Source organism: Glandiceps talaboti, chromosome 17 (genome assembly GCF_964340395.1).
Source record: "Glandiceps talaboti chromosome 17, keGlaTala1.1, whole genome shotgun sequence".
Lineage (NCBI taxonomy): Eukaryota > Metazoa > Hemichordata > Enteropneusta > Spengelidae > Glandiceps > Glandiceps talaboti.
The window spans coordinates 16,542,997-16,562,840 of record NC_135565.1 but is presented as its reverse complement, the minus strand read 5'-3'; the positions used below and the strand labels follow the sequence as shown (position 1 = coordinate 16,562,840).

Sequence of the window (19,844 nt, the reverse complement as noted above, 5' to 3'; positions counted from 1 at the left end):
GTTCTGTTATCACCATAAAGAGAAGTGAGCCCCCAATCAGCCTAATACGTATATTCTCTCGGTATCGACCGTACCCATTGATATCGACAAGTAAATGCGGTATACACAAAGTGCAACACTAAGCAGAGTGAAAGCTCGAGTTATTTATAAATAAACCACTGGTATAATGTAGACGTGTGGGATGTAAATATACTAATTTTACTGGCGGTAAATTTCTTTTGAAATCATATTGAAAACAGTAAACTGTCCTTGGAGACTAGTAATTTAGATATCTATATTTGTATACTTCTAAATTTCAAACTCAAATATACTTTGTAATTAATGTGTCTAATATGTTGTGTGGACCTTTCTACCGATCATTATACAGACTCTATCAAGATACTGACTCGTGTAGACTTCTCTCCTCTCCTCTTCCCTTCTCTTCTCTTCTCTCCTCTCCTCTCCTCTCCTCTCCTCCTCTCCTCTCCTCTCCTCTCCTCTCCTCTTTTCTCTTCTCTTCTCTTCTCTTCTCTTCTCTTCTCTTCTCTTCTCTTCTCTCCTCTCCTCTCATTTTCTGTTGTACCCCTCTCTTCTCCACTATTCTCTCTCGTCTTGCCTTTTCTTTTCTATTTTACTCCATTCGCTCTGCTCAACTACACACCACTCCAATTCTATTCTATTCTATTCTATTCTATTCTATTCTATTCTATTCTATTCTATTCTATTCTATTCTATTCTATTCTATTCTATTCTATTCTATTCTATTCTATTCTATTCTAGTGCCACTTTACCAATACCAGCTATTCAATGTCATATATACACTCAGTGACTGTATTGGCATTGTCAATGTTCTTCATTTAGGACCTATTTATAATTTATAATTTATTCATATATCTATAAATTACATATCGTAAAAAGGACAGTGATCGGGCATAGACCCTACACGTGACACTGTGGGGTCTATTGATTGGGCAAGTTCAACAAAATCCTCAATTCCCCAATTTAACATGAATAAATTTATACAATGTGTATAATTTATTATTTAATGAGTGTCTGTGTTAATACGTACTCCACAGACTTGTCTTGGTGTTACCATCTCAAGAAGCTCCACACCAAGTCAAGACAGACACATTCACATGTAGAAGCACAGGAATATATATATTGAATTTGAAGCAACCACCAACAGCTCTGCTAAAACCTAAGTGGATCTTATATTGACTTTTTGGACACATGGAATTGGCCTTCCTACTAATTTAAGTCACGTGTGGACGCGATGACGTCATTGGTTTACATAAGCTCCACTTCGATTTAGCAGAGATGTGTTGGTAGTTTTAAATTGAAAATACACCCTCTTCTTCTAACTCGTATATAGTCTGTAAGGTACGCCGTGACGAGGCGCCCTCACACATCGGCCAACCCCTCGTGAGAGGTGGAACGTTACGACGTATCTTAGTCTAACTGGTATATATTTGACTTGGCTTGGTGTGGATAGCTTCATGAGATGGTAACACCAAGACAAGTCTCTGGGATAGTATATATGTGCATATATATCTGTAGCATTCGGTATGTGATGCATGTCCTTTACAACTTCGTTCTATTTCATATGCAAATACACCAACCTATCTACTCGACTGTGACATAAGCATGTCGCTCCGCCCTCAAACGACGGTCTTGAATTTTAAAAGGGGTTGGCCGATGTATGAGGGCGCTCCGACCCCGGCCTATCTTACTACTTACTTGCGTTGAATATGAGTTCGAAAAAAAAAATTCAAAAATTCAGCCAACGAAATAATTTGACCCCCATCAATTTTTATCATTTCAGTATAAATATATTTGAATACTTTGACCATCCCCGTGACCCTTGAAACATAAAGGATATATTGAAGAAATAAGTGATGAGGAGATTTGACATTTATGGTCTCATTGATGACGTCATAATCAGTGACCTTTGACATGAGAATATCTCACGGGAGAAAACTAGAATTGTAAATGCATATATATATCACCAGAATTGATAGTACAAATATTATGCAAATTCTACATCATGAAAATAGTTTCCATGGCAACTATTATATGTTTTGGTACATAAATCTTGAAGACAAACATTTGTCGAAAAACATGAAGGGGATTTTTCTTATTAGCTCAATCAGTCGTTGCTAGGCAACTAGAAAGTCCAAATCCACAAAGTTCAATTATTTTTCTGCTAAGCTCCCTAGCTGTCTTGAATCAAGATGATTTATATGACCTATGTGTTAAAGACACGAAGGTGAATAAAATTGGATTAGAGTGACAAAACATTCAGTTCTCATACGTACTTACAAGTTATACTTGATTGGATTTGCAGATATGGCGCTAGATTTTTGTTCTGGTGGGAATTTTATTTTATTTCTCAATGTTCTAAGAAATTTCATTTCGTCTCAGGTGTGTTCGTTTCACTCAAATCATATCAGTAAACAGAGCAGTGTTCTACGCCTATTGTAAAATCTGTGGGCCTAAGAAGAATTTTCCGGCCAAAAAATTTGGACAAAATTCTTGCCCCCCCCCCCACTTTTTTGAATACCTGAAGTGCATGCTAGAGCAGAATTATAAAATCAATCCTCGTCTGTTAATTTATGTCAAAACTTTGATGTAAAAGATGATATTTTCATTTTTTAAATAGAAAAGTCATATCTTGATATTTGTTCTTAAATATACATGTAATGCAATGAAGGGGTAAAGGTGAAGATTTAAGAGCGTGATCAGTGGGTCACTTGATAGAATTGACAAGATAAACGACCGTGAAATCAAATGAAGCTATTCCGTTAACACCCCTCCGTAATCGTGAAAACAAAATTTTATACTTTTTTTGTAACCTTTTCGTGCATGTCACTTTCATTTTGATCTTGTATCACGCCCGAATCATTCGAAGACCTGTCAACCAATAACACGTGATAGTGGTATGCTACATGTACACAATCTGATTGAAACACGGATCGATTTCTTTATTTACCTCTGTATCGTTTGTTTATTGTTTGTTTGCAACGTTGTTCTTCTGTGAGTGAGAGTCTCCTACCTAAAGAAATCGAGTCGTATATTATTGATATATTCATGATCAGCAGAAATTACCTTAAAATACCCATAACCCCCACCCCAAAAAAAGTCAGAACAGAACAGAACAGAACAGAACAGAACAAAACAAAACAAAACAAAACAAAACAAAACAAAACAAAACAAAACAAAACAAAACAAAACAAAACAAAACAAAACAAAACAAAACAGAACAGAACAGAACAGAACAGAACAGAACAGAACAGAACAGAACAGAACAGAAAAAAACAAAACAAAACAAAACAAAACAAAACAAAACAAAACAAAACAAAACAAAACAAAACAAAACAAAAAGCATTAGGGCAAAAACAACGTTCGTGAAAGGTGACGATTTCCGATGGGAAAGTTTCCATAAGGTAACAAATACAGATATACCTGCAAATGTACTTTCCCAGATTACTCGTACTTGTCTGGACTACTACTAGTACTAGTCTGTACTTCCACCCTTAAATATGCATAGATATTCAAATTAAAAGTATATTGAAGCTAAAGACAGAAATAAATAAATACTATAGATATAACCGTTGAGTCAACTTACGTGTTCTTATCTCTTAATGCTGTTGGTACTCTCAGGGGAGTCATGTTATATTCTCCTGGCAGAATTTAAAACACTGACAGTGGAATTCTATAAAATACACTTAGGGTCAAACTATGACACGATTTAATCTGAATACATGAATTAGGGGCAACGAGTTATTGTTTTCAGGGACTGCAATTTTACAGTCTTTATAAAGAGTGCACCATACGTGTATATAAAACACGACAAGTAATTAACCCTGTCCGTCCGTCTGTCTGTCTGTCTGTCTGTCTGTCTGTCTGTCTGTCTGTCTGTCTGTCTGTCTGTCTGTCTGTCTGTCTGTCTGTCTGATATTGTTTGATACGCGAGTGAAGTTTTAAAATGTTCAAAGTCAAAGAAAGTACTAACACTCATTCGAAATATTACAATTAGTGCAAAATACGCGAATTTAAAAATATTTGGTATACAGAGAAGCTATATTTTGATAAATTGCCATATATTATGCCAATAGCCAAAACCCCTGGGGCAAAAAGACGACTCGTTTGTTAAAATTGTGATAAATCGAGAATTTTTCATCAGGTCATTTTAGGCGGGAATTGTATGGTAGATTTAGAGTCATGCATGACTTAACATGTCTGTGATTAATACAACCGACGTGTATAGACGACCCTGTTAATATGCACGTCGAATGACATGTCAGTAGTATCGTCATCACGAGCGAGTGAAGTCGCATTTATAACGGAGCTCCTAATCGTCTCTCAACCGTCTGCATGCAGGGATAAATTACCTTTCCAACTGTTTTTCTGTGTACTGAGCACCGTTCGACCATAAATACACCTGGACATACCTATAATATGTAAATTAAGCACCGCGGCGTGCAAATGTTGCACAATATGAATATGATGGACAAGATCGTATGGTGCCGTTTGGTCGGGGTGTAAATTGAATAACTGCTTTCTCAGGGATTCGAGTAATAATGCCCGCTAGTAATGTGACAGGATTCCAAACGAAATGTATAAAGAATTTCTTGTATCTATTCAACTTCGTCCAAGTGGTAAGTATTTTTGCTCGTTTTATTATCAATCATATTTCGACTCGGAACCTAATCCATGCAGACGCAACTTTGAACCTCAGGCCACTAAAAAGAAGTTTGAGTTTGAACAAACGGGTAATTCAAATCCTCGAAGCCGTTACTGGGATACTGTACGTGCTCCAGGTAATATAACGAAAGCATTTGTCCCAAGTATCAGTTGATTATTATAATGGTACAAAATGAAAGTTTAGAAAAAAATAGAGATTTTGGAAAAGGGTGGTGACTGAAAATCCGCCATTTTGACCAACGTTAACGTTTGCATATTTGACCTTGCAACAAGGGATTTTATTGTCCATTTCCTGTTCTTTATCAATGCGTCATTCTATAAAAGTAATCCATGTATATAAATATGAGAAGAATGTTGAAGAAGCTCTGAATAAAAGAGATAATAAGACAACATGAAACCAGAGAGGCACCAACAAAACGACTATACCTCAACTAATGGTTATGTCATGCAAATAAGTATTCATCAGTTGAATTACTTAACGAAACAATTAGCATTTTGACCAATATCAGACAAATTAATCGATTTACCGCAACGTCTTGAGAGTGTCTTTTCATGTCAAAGTGACGTCTTGGAATCGATTGTTTGCCGGAAATGATAGTTTCGTGGAATACTTAACATGAAAGCACAGTGCGTGTAATGTGATACTCGATAGTGAATACGTACACGTATTTGTTATTTCTCTAAGTGCACATATATATACAGAGATGTATAAGATAACGGTCAAATTACAAGGTCTTATTTTAGCGTAATGGAAAAATTAAAACATGAATGAGATCTTGCTCATGATTAAGTTGCCGAACTTTATGTGATTCGTATTACTACGGAACACTACAACATATGCCATTAACAGAGTATAACTACTGCACAATATTAAATAAACAGACAAACAAGAACGAACAATTTTTTGTTTTCAGGAAGATTATAAAGCAGTGAACGTATTAAAATAGTTCATTATAGCGATACATAAACGAGTATTAATTATTGATTTATATAAAGAATTTATAAAAATGGCGGAAAAATATCACAGCCCAGTTTAGAAAACATCATTTGGCACACATATCAAGATATGCGGTTTGTGAATTATTCATGTAAACTGTAAAGAACACAATGTATAATTGATAGGTATGTCAGATTTATCAAAACACCCACTGATAACATTATCCTCTTGTCTGTAGGTTTGTGCCCTAAGTTTGTGCGCCCTCTGTCTGTACGTTCACTTTGGAGTCCGTTTGGATGACTATGGCGGCAGTAAACTTCGTTTTATGATCTATGGAAGTATCACTATGTGTGTATTGATGTGTGTCACTGGTATTGTTGGGTGTTATGCTACGAGGAGTGAGAACGTTTGTCTGCTTGGCATGGTAAGTATACATCTGAGTGTAACATACATACATAATCTAGAGGAATCGAAGGCGAGGAGTTTACATTAATTTGCATTAGATACAAGTATTTTCACTTAACATGTCAATATTTCAACATGATACTACATTTTAAAGACACTTAGCATGACTTCGTTTCTTATATCAAACACATCTTCTACTGTCATATATTGTAACTGCTCTTGATCAATAGTGTTTCAAAATCTATACTTTCAGCCTGTATAGTTGTCTTATTTTGATATTTCTTTTTTATCATTAATTTTTGTTTGGTTATTGTATATGTGATCTCTTTTGACATATATGACTAAAAGTGATTTTCCATGTGTACACTATGAATGATATTATTTCTATTGTATTGTATTGTATTGTATTGTATTGTATTGTATTGCATTGCATTGCATTGCATTGCATTGCATTGCATTGCATTGCATTGCATTGCATTGCATTGCATTGTATTGTATTGTATTGTATTGTATTGTATTGTATTGTATTGTATTGTATTGTATTGTATTGTATTGTATTGTATTGCATTCTATTATATTATATTCTATTCTATCAAGTTCTGTCGTGTCTTGTCATATCGTATCGTGTCGTGTCGTGTTTCGTTGTATGTAATACATTAACCGTTTATTGCCAGAACATGGTTTAAAACATAAAAATAAAACCAATTTAAAAGAGCCTTTTTTTCTTTTTTCTTTTTTTTTATCTCATAACTAATATTATAGTTCTTCGCTGTACTGACTGGATTGATGTTAACAGTGCTATCGATTGGTGTTGCTATAGCGGCTAATCGTACTAAGGTAAGTTATAATAACACCGTTTTATATATACATTAATTGTTCTCATATCTAGATTAGCCTCTAAATGGGACTGGATAGTTAACCTGATAAGTGTACCCATCGGAGAGAGAACCATTGCCAGTTCGACCATCCATGCATCTCACTAGGGAGGCATTTATACAGCGATCCATTACATCATTCAGTATTCAAAGCATACTGTACATTGTCGTCAGAATTCTCCATTGTTAACAATATAGATGTACAATATTATTGGATTGTTCATGAAACGTTTTAATGAGTGAGATATTTTGTGTGTTTAATGACTAAGTATTAATCTATACCAAATAATGAACCTCCAAAACAAAAAACAAAATAACAATGTGTGTGAGTGTGTTTGTTTGTTTGATTGTTTGTGTGTGTGTGTATATATATGTGTGTGCATGTGTATGTGTGTGTGTGTGTGTGTGTGTGTGTGTGTGTGTGTGTGTGTGTGTGTGTGTGTGAAAGAATAAGGATGTTGTAAGTCGTTACCTTGAGTTTCACGCTTCCTCGGCGTATATATATATATATATATATATATATATATATATATATATATATATATATATATATATATATATATGTATTTATGTATATCTGATTGAAGCATGTTCGTTCACCTTCTAATTGTTGTTTCACAGCTAGTGTACACTGCCCAATCAACACTGTCGACAATGGTACAAGAATATTATGATAAAGAAGACGCATCTCCAGATAACAAGCTTGTTGATTGGCTCCAGACAAAGGTAAACATTCGTTATTTACCTCGTTGTAATATAGCGATCTTTGGTTCTACAGGTTGATGACAGACAGCCTTCGTATTTGTAAATTTACATTTATATTTTGATATTGTCCTGGAGCCCAATTCAAACAGATCAAATAATGATGGATTGATATTCCCACTGCCCATAAATATGTGTCCGTCTCTCTTTCCCCAGCATTATATTATTATAATATTATTATGTTAATAACTTCAATAGTGTTGCTTTGTTTTGTACATATATAATGTTTGTCGTTTTTGTATGAGTCAAAGCAGAAGTTTCTCCCTGAGAATAATAATATATATATTGTGTTGTGTTGTGTTGTGTTGTGTTGTGTTGTGTTTATTGCATGACATGGCATGTCATGGCATCGCATGTCATGGCATCGCATGGCATGGCATCCTATTGTATTGTATTGTATTGTATTGTATTGTATTGTATTGTATTGTATTGTATTGTATTGTATTGTATTGTATTGTATTGTATTGTATTGTATTGTATTGTATTGTATTGTATTGTATTGTATTGTATTGTATTGTATTGTATTGTAATTGTATAATATTTGCATACTCTCAACTGCCATCTCACCACCATATTACCTCCATTCTTCCAAACATATATATATTTACATTCGTCTCTAGATTAATTTAACTCCATAAAAAACACCACACCAACGAACCACTCTGGATATTATTTTTTTTTAGTTTGGACTCTTCTAAATTTAATAATGCTCAGATTCATGCAGCCCAAATACCGTCGCCGATACCTTGTCAGCTGACGTACACGTTTTGTCCGCTTCAATACTGGCAGTTTTCCCCTCCCACGGTTGACCTATATAAAAAAAAAACTCCACTGAAATATCGTGTACGAACAGACTCGAACATGTTTTTGAATGAACACTATCGTAGGCTGTCGTATGCACGTAGTTACTAACAGTTTATATATTCATGTCTCGATCCATCCAGGTACGGTAGAGTCCAGGGTAGAGTTGTAAAATGTTCCGGGACGAGTATCACATCAATGTGTGTGCTCGCCCGTTCACCTTCAATTCCTTTGCCATTTGATGTATAAATGTACCGATAATAAAATACATGTACGTATACATACAGAGCTGATCCCCAGTTTACAGTTGCCTGACGGTGTCTTCTCTCTCTCTCTCTCTCTCTCTCTCTCTCTCTCTCTCTCTCTCTCTCTCTCTCTCTCTCTCTCTCTCTCTCTCTCTCTCTCTCTCTCTCTCTCTCTCTCTCTCTCTCTCTCTCTCTCTCTCTCTCTCTCTGACATATAGTTTCAGTGTTGTGGTTTAAATGGTCCCGATGACTGGAAATTACCGCCTCTCAGTTGTTACTGTCAATATTGTGATGACAAACTAACTTTTGATGTACACACAAAAGTAAGTGTGATTTTATACTGAAAAACAGTAAGATTCAATGTATTGTGAAAAACAACTGGTTAGCTAATACTGATCATATATATAAACTATAATCTATGGCCAAGTGTAATGGTCAAACGGAGCGTGTAAGCAATAACTTAAGTCGATTAGCTAGGAACAAAATGCAAAACGCAAACATGTAGATCATCTTGCTATTTAACAAAACAAAATATACTAGTAGTATACGATAATTCCACGGTTTTGAGGCTTACACACTGCCGTTGAGGGCGCGCTTTCATAACCTTTCGGGACAAGACAAGAGCGCCTCCAAAGGAATATGAATCTGCACGTTTTTATGGCATTGTGTGTGAAATTTACATTTTGAATTTTCTGTAGGGATGTCTAAACGTGGTATCTAGAGACGCAAAGCTGTATGTTAGATTGCTGTATTCATCATTATTTACTATCGGATTTTCACAGGTAAAAAAAAATATGTCTTACTGCATCATGCTATATTGCTACTTAGTATTTCCCGATGTTTTTCGTCGTCTCGGTTACCAAGCCTCTTGCCGTTGAGGGCATAGCCCTAGCATGCCCTCAACGGCAAGAGGCTGGGTAACCAAGATGAGTGTCATAGGGGACCTTGTCACTACGAGCTGGGGACGAGTACTGACAATTAAAATAAAATTCCTGTGTCATGAGTATGTTCTAACGTATACCATCATTATCGCATTCGATGCAACACCGGGGTGGATGATACATTTATGTTGGGGGTGGGGTTTGGGGTGAGGGTTGGGAGTTGGGGGGATAATGATTTCCTGGTCTTGAACATTCGTCTGATAGTATTTGAAAGAATACAATGTCGAAGCTATCAATCTCAAATTGGACTTGAATTAATCAAAATATGCACTGTTGTTTTGTCTTACAGTTACTTGGGTTGGTGTATTCAATGAAATTGTTACGTCACTTCCGGAAACAACGAAATCGTCGAAACATTCATTGTATCTATTCTGCAGAACCTGAATGCAGCATTGCGAATAATAATTGGAGCGGCAAACTGATGACGACAACATTGTGAAAATGACAAAACACGGAATAAAAATGATGTAAATTATTGTACTTGCTTTAAATGTTTCATTAAATGTTGTAGTGAAAGCACTTTCCCTCCTAATTCATTGCAACAAAAAATTTCGTCTACCTGTAATTTCTGGTGAATGATTTGATACTTTATTTCAGAATGAAATTTTAGAAATAACTTTTTTTATCATTTACCACTACGGTAAAAATTTCGTTGAAAACTTAATTAAAATCAAAATGGTGTCTATGTTTCTGTCTTGTGTCTGGAATGGAATAGGGTTAAAGGTCATATATCTGGAGTTCAAAGGGTTAAAGGTCATGCAATTCAGCTAATTAGAAGGATTGAACTGTTTTAAGGTAGCACATGCCTCAAGGTTAAATTTCACTGAAAATAAAAAAAAATCTTAAAATCTTTCCAAATATTGCAATATGGAAGCTTGTTTCTGGTCCTTTTGAAATAATGAAAAAAATTTGATCATTCACCGTCTTGTTTTCAAGGAAAATAAGTCTATTTTCACATAGAATTAACACGATATTTGGCAGCCATATTGGATTTGGCAGCCATATTGGATTCTAAATTGACTTAATTTTGATGTTGTTTTGAATTGTATTTCTTTTCCTTGATTTTTAACAGAGGATGGTTTGAAGTCTTAAGGAACAAAATAACATCAAAAGTGCAGTTCATGTTAAGTAAGGTGTATATTTCCCCAGTCAACCATCAACGAAAACGCGACATCATCATGTTTATATGAACACTGTAGGGGGAGCACAGAATTCTGTGCAAGAGCAATGACATTGACATGACATAATGTGTGAAGAAAACATAGTGTAAAATCGGAACACGATTGTCAGGAACTAGACTAGTAGAAAGTATAAACACAGACAACCTAATAAAGTTTAGTTCTGGGTATATTTATTTAACAAAAGCCAATCACAAAGAATTTCAGACAGTTTTCAGAAATCTTGAGCATTAGGAAAGAAACAAAAATATACTGGAGATGTAACATTAATTGTGCGAGAAAATGTGAAGAAAAATAAAGTTTAAAATAAAATAATAAAAGCATTCCTAATCTAATCTCTAATCTATTGTACAAATTGGTAAATGCATGTTATATACCTGAAACAGGGTGATAACACAGAGTATTTACTAACACACCTATTTTGAAATGGGATGGTCCAATAACAAAGTAAAATTGACCGTACTAAACCAATATACCAAGGTGAAGGGTAAGACGTATATGTGACATCTACGTGGTCCATCCCATTCTTCAGGAATAGTTGCCAGAGCATGCTTATAAAACGTCATATATCTACTGTCAAGGCCCTGGATTTGAGTATGATCAAAACACATATTAATTGTAAGGGAATAAACTAATTGTACCCATAACACGGCAAACTAGCTGTCTGCCTTGTCCCTGTGTTGTGTAAATTTTAAACACATACTGGGGTTGTAGGTAAATAATGCAAATGTGTCACCCCACCATGTGCTTGCCATCTGCCTCTCAGACTACCAGGTAGTAATTTTTAGGATAAATTTTCTTTGTACTCAATTCACAACTTAATATGTACTTCATCTGACAAAAAAAAAAGAGAGCAATATTTTCGATTCAATTGACTTCATGTCTTAGGAATATACGAGGTTACATTTGCCAATTTTCATTAACTGCAAATAATTTTTCAGGATTAATTAACAGTGTCCCTTTCTCCATTTTTTGTGAATCAGCCAGAAAATACAAAAGACATATGGGTTTTGCCACTACTCGTCTTCAACTCATATTGACCAGGCCCCTTAGGTCACTTGTTTTTTCCACAGCTGAAGGAAGGGAAAATATTGAGAAATAATATCTACTTATTGATGCACCCTCAAGGATAGCATTTCACAGTCTAGGTCTAGCTAATAAATGAAGACATGGAGGAAGCCAACTGACCCTACAGGAAGGCTTATATTAACAGACTCTTATTAAAAATGATTGTGTTTGACTTCTAATAACACGGTTATAAATCAAATTAGAAACTGGACAAAATCTGCATTTCAATTCTTAGTTTTTGTTAAACAATGGTTACATGAACATCTGTGTGATGCTAGGTTACAACAACTTTTACCATCTTAGAATCTGTCTAAACTTGATCTCATGAAAATCTGACGTTCAAGTTGGCGAATCATTCAAATTAACCTTTATTTTAGCTTCTGTTGCCCTTTCTATTATATTTATACGTTTTTGTCTTGACTCCAATCCTGACATAGGATTGGATATTTGTTTAATATGATTATTACTTTAATTTTGCTATCGTCTACAAATTGCTCGTTGTAATACATGTTTATATTTTCGTCTTGAGTGCCGCCCAAATATTAACTGATTAGTTGCTCAATTTCATATTATTTTATTTTGCTAGAGTTGTTAATTATATTTCATGTCTGAATTTTCACCTTGATGCCCAGTCTCTTCATCTGACAAAGTAGTCATTCAAAAATCTTTCTCAATCTTTCACGCCGAGTAGTATCGTTAACCCGCAAACAGCATCTTTCAAGATCATATTGTGATAAAAATAACACTTGAATAGTTATATTTTTCTATTTATAAATATTAATATGTTGTCATTTTATCAACAATATGGTTCTGAATGACTGTCGTTTCCACTCCGCGTGCAAGAATCGGGATTAGCTTTGAATGGCCACCGTGTCAGATGAGGAGAATGGCTATCACAATGAAATTTTAATGGAAGATTCAAGCCAAGATAAAAATAACATGATGGAATCCAACAACTTGCCAGTGATAAAGTCAACATTATGTAAATGTTAAATGTAACACAATAGCTGTTTCAAATGCAAATAAAGATATTTGACCGAATCGCCAACTACCTGACCTCCATAAGATTTTATTGAGATTCTTAAGAAACCACAGTATATTTACCGTATATTACTAGGGGTAGCATTAAACAAACATAGAAATTAAAATTAAAAAATAAATCTTTTAAATAAACAGACTTGAGATTCCCAGCATATCATAACCAGTCCACCCCTGCTTTGTGCTGGTTAGTCTGAGGTACTAATACTAATACTAAGGCTATAACATTGTGGATGAAAGAGAGGGGTGGGCTGACGAAATGCTAGATTGATAGCTCTATGTGATCACCCTTCTTGTCTGGTGGCGTAATAATTGTACAGTCAAATAAGAGGAAAGTGTTGAAGAGTTTAGTGTTCTTTCACGTTTTCAAGCACCGCTCAAAGTATGTGGAACCTACGTAGCCACCTCGCATTGATTTCATCACGTTTTGTTCAAATAGTCGTCTGTTTGACTGGAGGACCTCTGCTGCGTCTTTATTTAAGGGGTCTTCTGGATTGGGTTCCTGTAAGAAAAAGAAATATTGAAGTTTGCTGAAAGCTCATCAGTACAAAAGTTCAGTCTAAGTTAATGGGTTTAACTTCGTATTGCACCAAAATTTAATTAGCTTACCAAAGCTTTCGCCAGGTATCCATCATGGCTTCGTCAGTGTTTTCAGAAGTCACGGCACAAGTAAATTTTGGTGCAATACGAAGTTAAATTCATTAACTTAGAAATATGAAGTTAATTGATTTTATCAGATACAACTTTAGAATCAATAGCAGTCATATCATTTGAATGAAATGCGCTTAGAAGACTTTATGCACAGATAATTTAGGTAAAAACAAGATTAATGATACAATTCAATTCAATATAATCATGCAACATGTCACAACAACAATTTTAATTTATGTCTATCCTGGTAAACCAAGACCTTGACTTCCACATTAGTATTTCAAATCTAGCTGTACATGTACTTCAAAAAATTAATTGAAATTATTCAGGGAAATAAAAATACTCACCAAAAATAAATATTGTAAACCATATATTATAGCATTAATGGTCAACACTGGCTTCCAATCCTCTCTGTGAAAATATAACATGTATTAAAATTAATTCTGACATCAGGAAAATATTTTATTACAGCTGTGATCCAGGACAGTGAGATTCAAACATTGGAGTTTAGCACTATACTAGCTGTAACTGGACAAGACCTAAGTAATGTCCCTACCAATACCAAGGTTTGGTTGGGCAGTTTTTGATGTGAAGCCATTCAAACATCCCCCCCCCCCCCACCCACCCACTTTACCATTAATGACCTGTACTTCAATTGTGCTAAAAATGTAATTCCATGTTAACATTATTGACATTTTTGCATAAAGGTATTCTAAGAAATTTAACAGACATGCCATAACAACAGATTTTTTTAAACAGCAGTACTGGCATTCATGATGATGATGGACACTGCATAGTTTCTAATCATGTACGTAGACAAACTAAAAGTACGAAGTACCTACCGTAATATATTTAGACAAACGTTGCCTTCAAGATCAATATTGGGGTGATACACTTGTGTTTCACACTTTACTTTGGGTGCTTCATGTGGATAACCTGGTCCAACCTTGTGATATTCAAAGGAATCATTATCAGTGACAAATTCCAGAACTCAACTTATATTTGCTTCCATTCAAATAAGTTTCACTGAAACATACTCTGACAGTGCTGACACATTTACATCTTACCAGACAACATAATATAACAGAGACCCTGGACTTGAACTACCCAAAGTCTACTCCAGCATCATAGTAAATCCCACCCATTAGGGGGGTTTCCAATTTTCAACCACAGAGGGCGCACCCTGGTGGTGAATCACAGCCATGAGATATGGCCGAAACTGCGGTTCACCTTTCACATGTACAGCATAATGTTTGTTCCAAAAGGTATCTTAATTATAATTATTCTCAACATAATATCAGTTTAATAATTATCTTATATATTGTATATGTAAGAGTAATTACTTGCACTGGTATGGGTATACTAGTTGCACTGCAGAGCAATACCGAAAACATTTGACTTATTGCATATGCATATACCTGTATGCAAATGATATGCAAATGATTATGCACTATTAATCACTACACTCATGATCACTACAGCTACAGATAACACTGCAAGCACTTTGCTACATTTTGTGTCATGTGTCATAATAGAATTCAACTTTTTATTCCAAAAAATGTGGACTCACCTTAAAGCTAAATACAAATCTACCATTTCTGTAGAAACCCTGTAAAAAACAAGATAAAATTAAGGATATCAAAATACAATGGCATGATTTTTTACCTTTTTAAATGGTATTCATGCTTTTTTTAATTTTCAACTTATTTACATTGTCAGAATTACTTAAATTACTAAAAGTGATGTAAGTGCAACAAGAAATGAGGCTTCAGTTACTATAGATAGATAGATACAAACTGAAACCTTTGTTCAATGTGGTAGATTACTACTAAGTGATGTGGTCCTCTATTGTGCAGAAAAACCCTTTTGTAATCAAGATTGTAAATGTATGTGCATTGCAAGATCATAGAAGTCATCACAATCGCCACCCTACTGTCAATGTAATTACATCAATGTCCATGTAATAGATTTTATCAACATCTTGCAACAATATAAATTTAGTTTGTCTTTAATCTTAGTAAGGCCTAAAAAACATTGTGTGGTTCCGATTACACTCATTTTTAGAATAGGTAGGGTAGGTAGATTTTTTATATACACATTTTTTGAGTTTCTAGTCAGGTAGTTATGTTTTCCGTTGTTTTCATGTGCTCTCTGTGTTATTCATTTCTTCCTATCAGATGTTCAGCCATGATAGACTGGAAAAACAGTTTTACATTGTCTTTTTAAATTGATGTCAGTTCCCGTATCCAATATTTCTCACAAGACTTCACAATTTTCATGATTTCATTTTATTTTTTTCGAATATGTAAAAAAAGTTTAGGGTCGGCAGTGAAAAACTAGGTGGTCGGGTAACCGGAAACAAACAATTTTTTTTAGGCCTAAACAGAAACCTTCCATTTGTGCTGTTGTATTTACCAAGTCAATGAATGTATTTGGTCAAAAATGAGTATGTTATTTGGATGTTGTGTAATTCAATATGTACATCATGTATCTTACCTCATCTGGACTGATATTAAGTTTGAAGTTTAGTAAGTCATCTGGGTCTGGAAATTCTACTTGACATGTTTTTGGTAGATTTAATTCAGTAATATCTGTTAGAAAAAGATGAAGAAAAGAATGAAATAGACAAAAACACAATGGAGAATACTCAGTCTTTCTGTGATTAAATTATGCTGCAGTATTAGAACCATGGTAACATGGGAGGGGGGGGGGACTTGTAACATTTACAGACTTGGATACAGTGTGCCCTCTAATGATAGCCAAATATTGTTATTGTTATTGTTGTTGTTGTTGTTGTGAGGTAAAATGATAAAAACTGGGATTTCTTGTGACTCGCCAATTTAGTAGAGATAAGGGAACATGAAATTTTGGCGTGTCACTAGAAACTGTGTGCGTCAGTAGTGTGTAAAATTGGCTTAGAGGGCAAACTGCTTGGATAAATCAATAAATTTTGGAGAAGGATGTGTCATCAAGCTTTTAGGTTCCAAACATCTGCCCTTTTCTATGGGCATTTTTTAGATTTAGGCAATGACTGAAGATACTTTGGCCGTTGGAGTGTAACACAGGGTGTTGCTTGTGAACATGACCACTTATCTATCAAAATGCCATGCTGTACATGAAATAGTGGGGGGGGGGGGGGTTATGGAACTATCAAATGGGAAAATGGACCCATGTTTAGGGATACTTCATGAAAAAAGTAACCCATTTTGAGTGACATGTTTACTTATTTACCTTCCTTCGGTATTAAAACATCCCCTTCTGTACGAGGTATGTGTAGAACAGTGGACTGCTTGTGTTTGTTGTCACAAATATTGTTTGTGTTAGAGGGTCTCCCACTATCCCAGGTCAAATACAGCCATTTCAAGTTATAAATATAAGCAAACTTGTTCCTATCCTCACCTAACCCTGACTGCACTTGTGGTACTATTGACTGTTGTACTAAACTTAGTTCACTGTCCAAAATTCTTATCACAAACCCTATAAATCCAAGATGGTCTCAAATAGGTAAATCTAATTCTGTCACTGAGCACATGGCTAAAATACCTAACACTGTGTTTACATTGTAAGTAAGATGTCAAATTTATTTTTTGGAAAATGGATTAATTTTACTGCCTGATGTGAAATGCAATGTTTCACAAGTAGGAGACCCTTACATTATATCACTATGTCACAGGAACAAAATCTTATTAATTAGAGATCTTGTTTTCCCAACTTGTAGTGGCTTGTGTACAAACAAATGATCAATGATCAACACCTTCCTTCATTGAAGAATATCCAGTGTTCCCAATGTATTTGACTTGGCGTTCCCCACCAACTTTATGGTTTTAGGTTGGGAAATCTATCAGTTTTACCCGATTCACCTCCACCCAGATATACACACTAGCCAAAACACTGGCCTGGTTGTACAGTGCAATGGCTTGACTCACCCACTTATCATGAACAACAAGGTACTTCAAGAATTACACAGCAGAAAGTAAAGTCGTAACAGTTAACGAGTGTTTCATTTTTTAGTTCCCCTCCACTGGTTGTATTGTGACAATAGGTTACAATACTTTCATCCTCAATTGTACATTCAGATTTTATTGTTTTCTTTGGCTGGTATAGCTAGCTCTGTAGTAAGTCTGTAGAACAGTGGACTGACATACAGTAAAGTACATACACATTTGTAATGCAAGTTAGGGAGTTCATATAGAGTTGGTTAGGAATTAGGAAGATATTATCGTGATTAGACCACAGCATACAACTGATTTGTACCACCAGAACAACAATAGTTCTACATTTTACATTTGCCCCGATTTTTTCTTTTGCCGTAGTGATTAATATACGACCTTCACCTAAGGTTATGGTCAAAAAACGATCATGGACTCTCGCTGTCTGCGAGATCTCACTTTTAAAACGAGGAGACCTCTGGTACAATATAATACGCAGTATTGAAATCGCTTCACGGCTCCACAAGAATGGTTTTACTTGGGTGCGTTTATTTTGGAAATGACAAAACATTTTAAGCGTGGTTCTGTCTTTCCTATTTGGGTCACCAATGACTCATCAATAAGCTTATACAACATTTCGCAAACATGCAAACGCAACAGCGGTTTATTTAGATCGGAAGTGACGTCTACGTTCCAAACTCTTTGTGTCGCACCATACATAAATCTGAACGTAATTACACAATTTCGATCTATTTTCCTTAACAGTAAATATCATCAAAAAACTTTTCATTTCGTTTAGTTTCCATTCATTACCTTTCGTTATTCTTAACTGTGCCGCTGAAGCCCTTTTCGTATTGGATTTCGATGATCCGTCACCGTCCTTTTTCTGCTGTTTTAACGAAAATAACTTGATCATTTTGCTGAAAATTTGATATCCACACCGTGGTTAGGTGTGATTACTTGATAAAGTCCAAAATTCCAAACTATTTGGTACAAATTCCGGGAAATTCTGTAAATCGTTCTCTCTTCCAAAGACCAAGAAAGACTGTGTCCGGTGTTCGGGAAGTAGATAGCACAAACGACAAACAGACATACCGAAGTAACCCCCTAACTTTCCCGATTTAAATTACCACAAATTTATACATAACTTAATTTTTTATTTGTTGCTTTATGTATTTCTTTTGAATATGAAGTGAGGAGAATATGATTTTCTGTACTGTCTTTCTTTGGGCGTCAGCACTGACATTTGTTACACAGAAATAATCACGTTACCACTTTGGAGCTTGACTGCCATATTAGTCGAATAAGGAGGGATTTTCGATTTGACCGTTGGTGGCACTATTTGTCTCATCAATGCTTTAACGTGAAAGATGATGCAAGAAGTCTGAAGCTTGAAGTGGGTGGCATACTCTTGACAAACGATGGATAAGTATTGAAAAGTTCCAATTAAAAATTGTAAAAGTCCAAAGAAAAGATGCGAACAAAATAAGGGCGATTTCCATCACAAGGCTAGCTAAACAGTTCTTGTAATGTGTAATATTAATCTTACAACACACAATCGCTTGTTGGCTAAGATTATATTCAAGTACATAGATGACTTTTTACATACAGACACCGATGATGGTATTTTTTAAATATTCATAAATACATCATAACCCGATTTTTTGTATCATGACCATGCTCGGATAGAATATTTAAAGGGACCGGGGCTAGGGGGAAGCCGCTTCAGGAAATAAAGCTCTTTTCATTGAGTAAACGTTGAGTATTTCATGATTTCATATCACTTGATTTTCGCTCGGTTGCACGTGCCAAAACGAGAGAGAGAGAGAGAGAGAGAGAGAGAGAGAGAGAGAGAGAGAGAGAGAGAGAGAGAGAGAGAGAGAGAGAGAGAGAGAGAGAGAGAGAGAGAGAGAGAGAGAGAGAGAGAGAGAGAGAGAGAGAGAGAGAGAGAGAGAGAGAGAGAGAGAGAGAGAGAGAGAGAGAGAGAGAGAGAGAGAGAGAGAGAGAGAGAGAGAGAGAGAGATAGATAGATAGGGGGAGGGAGAGGGAGACGACCTTGAAGACCTAAAAACCGTCCACGTGAACATGATACCGCACCAAACCCATTTTCCTGTTGTCAGAAAGACGACAGATTGTACAGTTTCGCCACTAGGAGCGCTTTATGTACTAATGTGTCTGATTTTAGTCAATAAAACTTCCATAATCAGCATACAGGCTTACGTGTTGGGAATACATTAAACGTTTTGCTAATTTAAACTGCCATTACTAAATTAAAATCACATCCACAACACGTTATCATTCTTAGGCAAAATAATAACGTGACTTCAAAAA

At 35.3% G+C, this 19,844-nt stretch overlaps 2 protein-coding genes across 2 annotated transcripts; one reads left to right on the top strand and one right to left on the bottom strand.

The window, feature by feature from the left end:
- The first annotated feature begins 4,304 nt into the window (after nucleotides 1-4,304).
- LOC144448583 (23 kDa integral membrane protein-like) lies at nucleotides 4,305-10,203 on the top strand. The gene is made up of 7 exons (XM_078138858.1): nucleotides 4,305-4,637; nucleotides 5,859-6,044; nucleotides 6,788-6,862; nucleotides 7,522-7,626; nucleotides 8,927-9,031; nucleotides 9,407-9,490; nucleotides 9,939-10,203. Exons 1-7 carry the CDS (start codon nucleotides 4,560-4,562, stop codon nucleotides 10,086-10,088), a joined length of 783 nt encoding a protein of 260 aa, XP_077994984.1. The 5' UTR covers nucleotides 4,305-4,559; the 3' UTR covers nucleotides 10,089-10,203.
- Nucleotides 10,204-10,994: 791 nt separating this feature from the next.
- Nucleotides 10,995-18,587, bottom strand: LOC144448376 (NEDD8-conjugating enzyme Ubc12-like). Its single transcript, XM_078138598.1, has 6 exons — nucleotides 18,327-18,587; nucleotides 16,081-16,175; nucleotides 15,155-15,193; nucleotides 14,427-14,530; nucleotides 13,932-13,995; nucleotides 10,995-13,435 (listed from the first exon to the last, which is right to left on the bottom strand). Exons 1-6 carry the CDS (start codon nucleotides 18,427-18,429, stop codon nucleotides 13,292-13,294), a joined length of 549 nt encoding a protein of 182 aa, XP_077994724.1. The 5' UTR covers nucleotides 18,430-18,587; the 3' UTR covers nucleotides 10,995-13,291.
- Nucleotides 18,588-19,844: the final 1,257 nt, after the last annotated feature.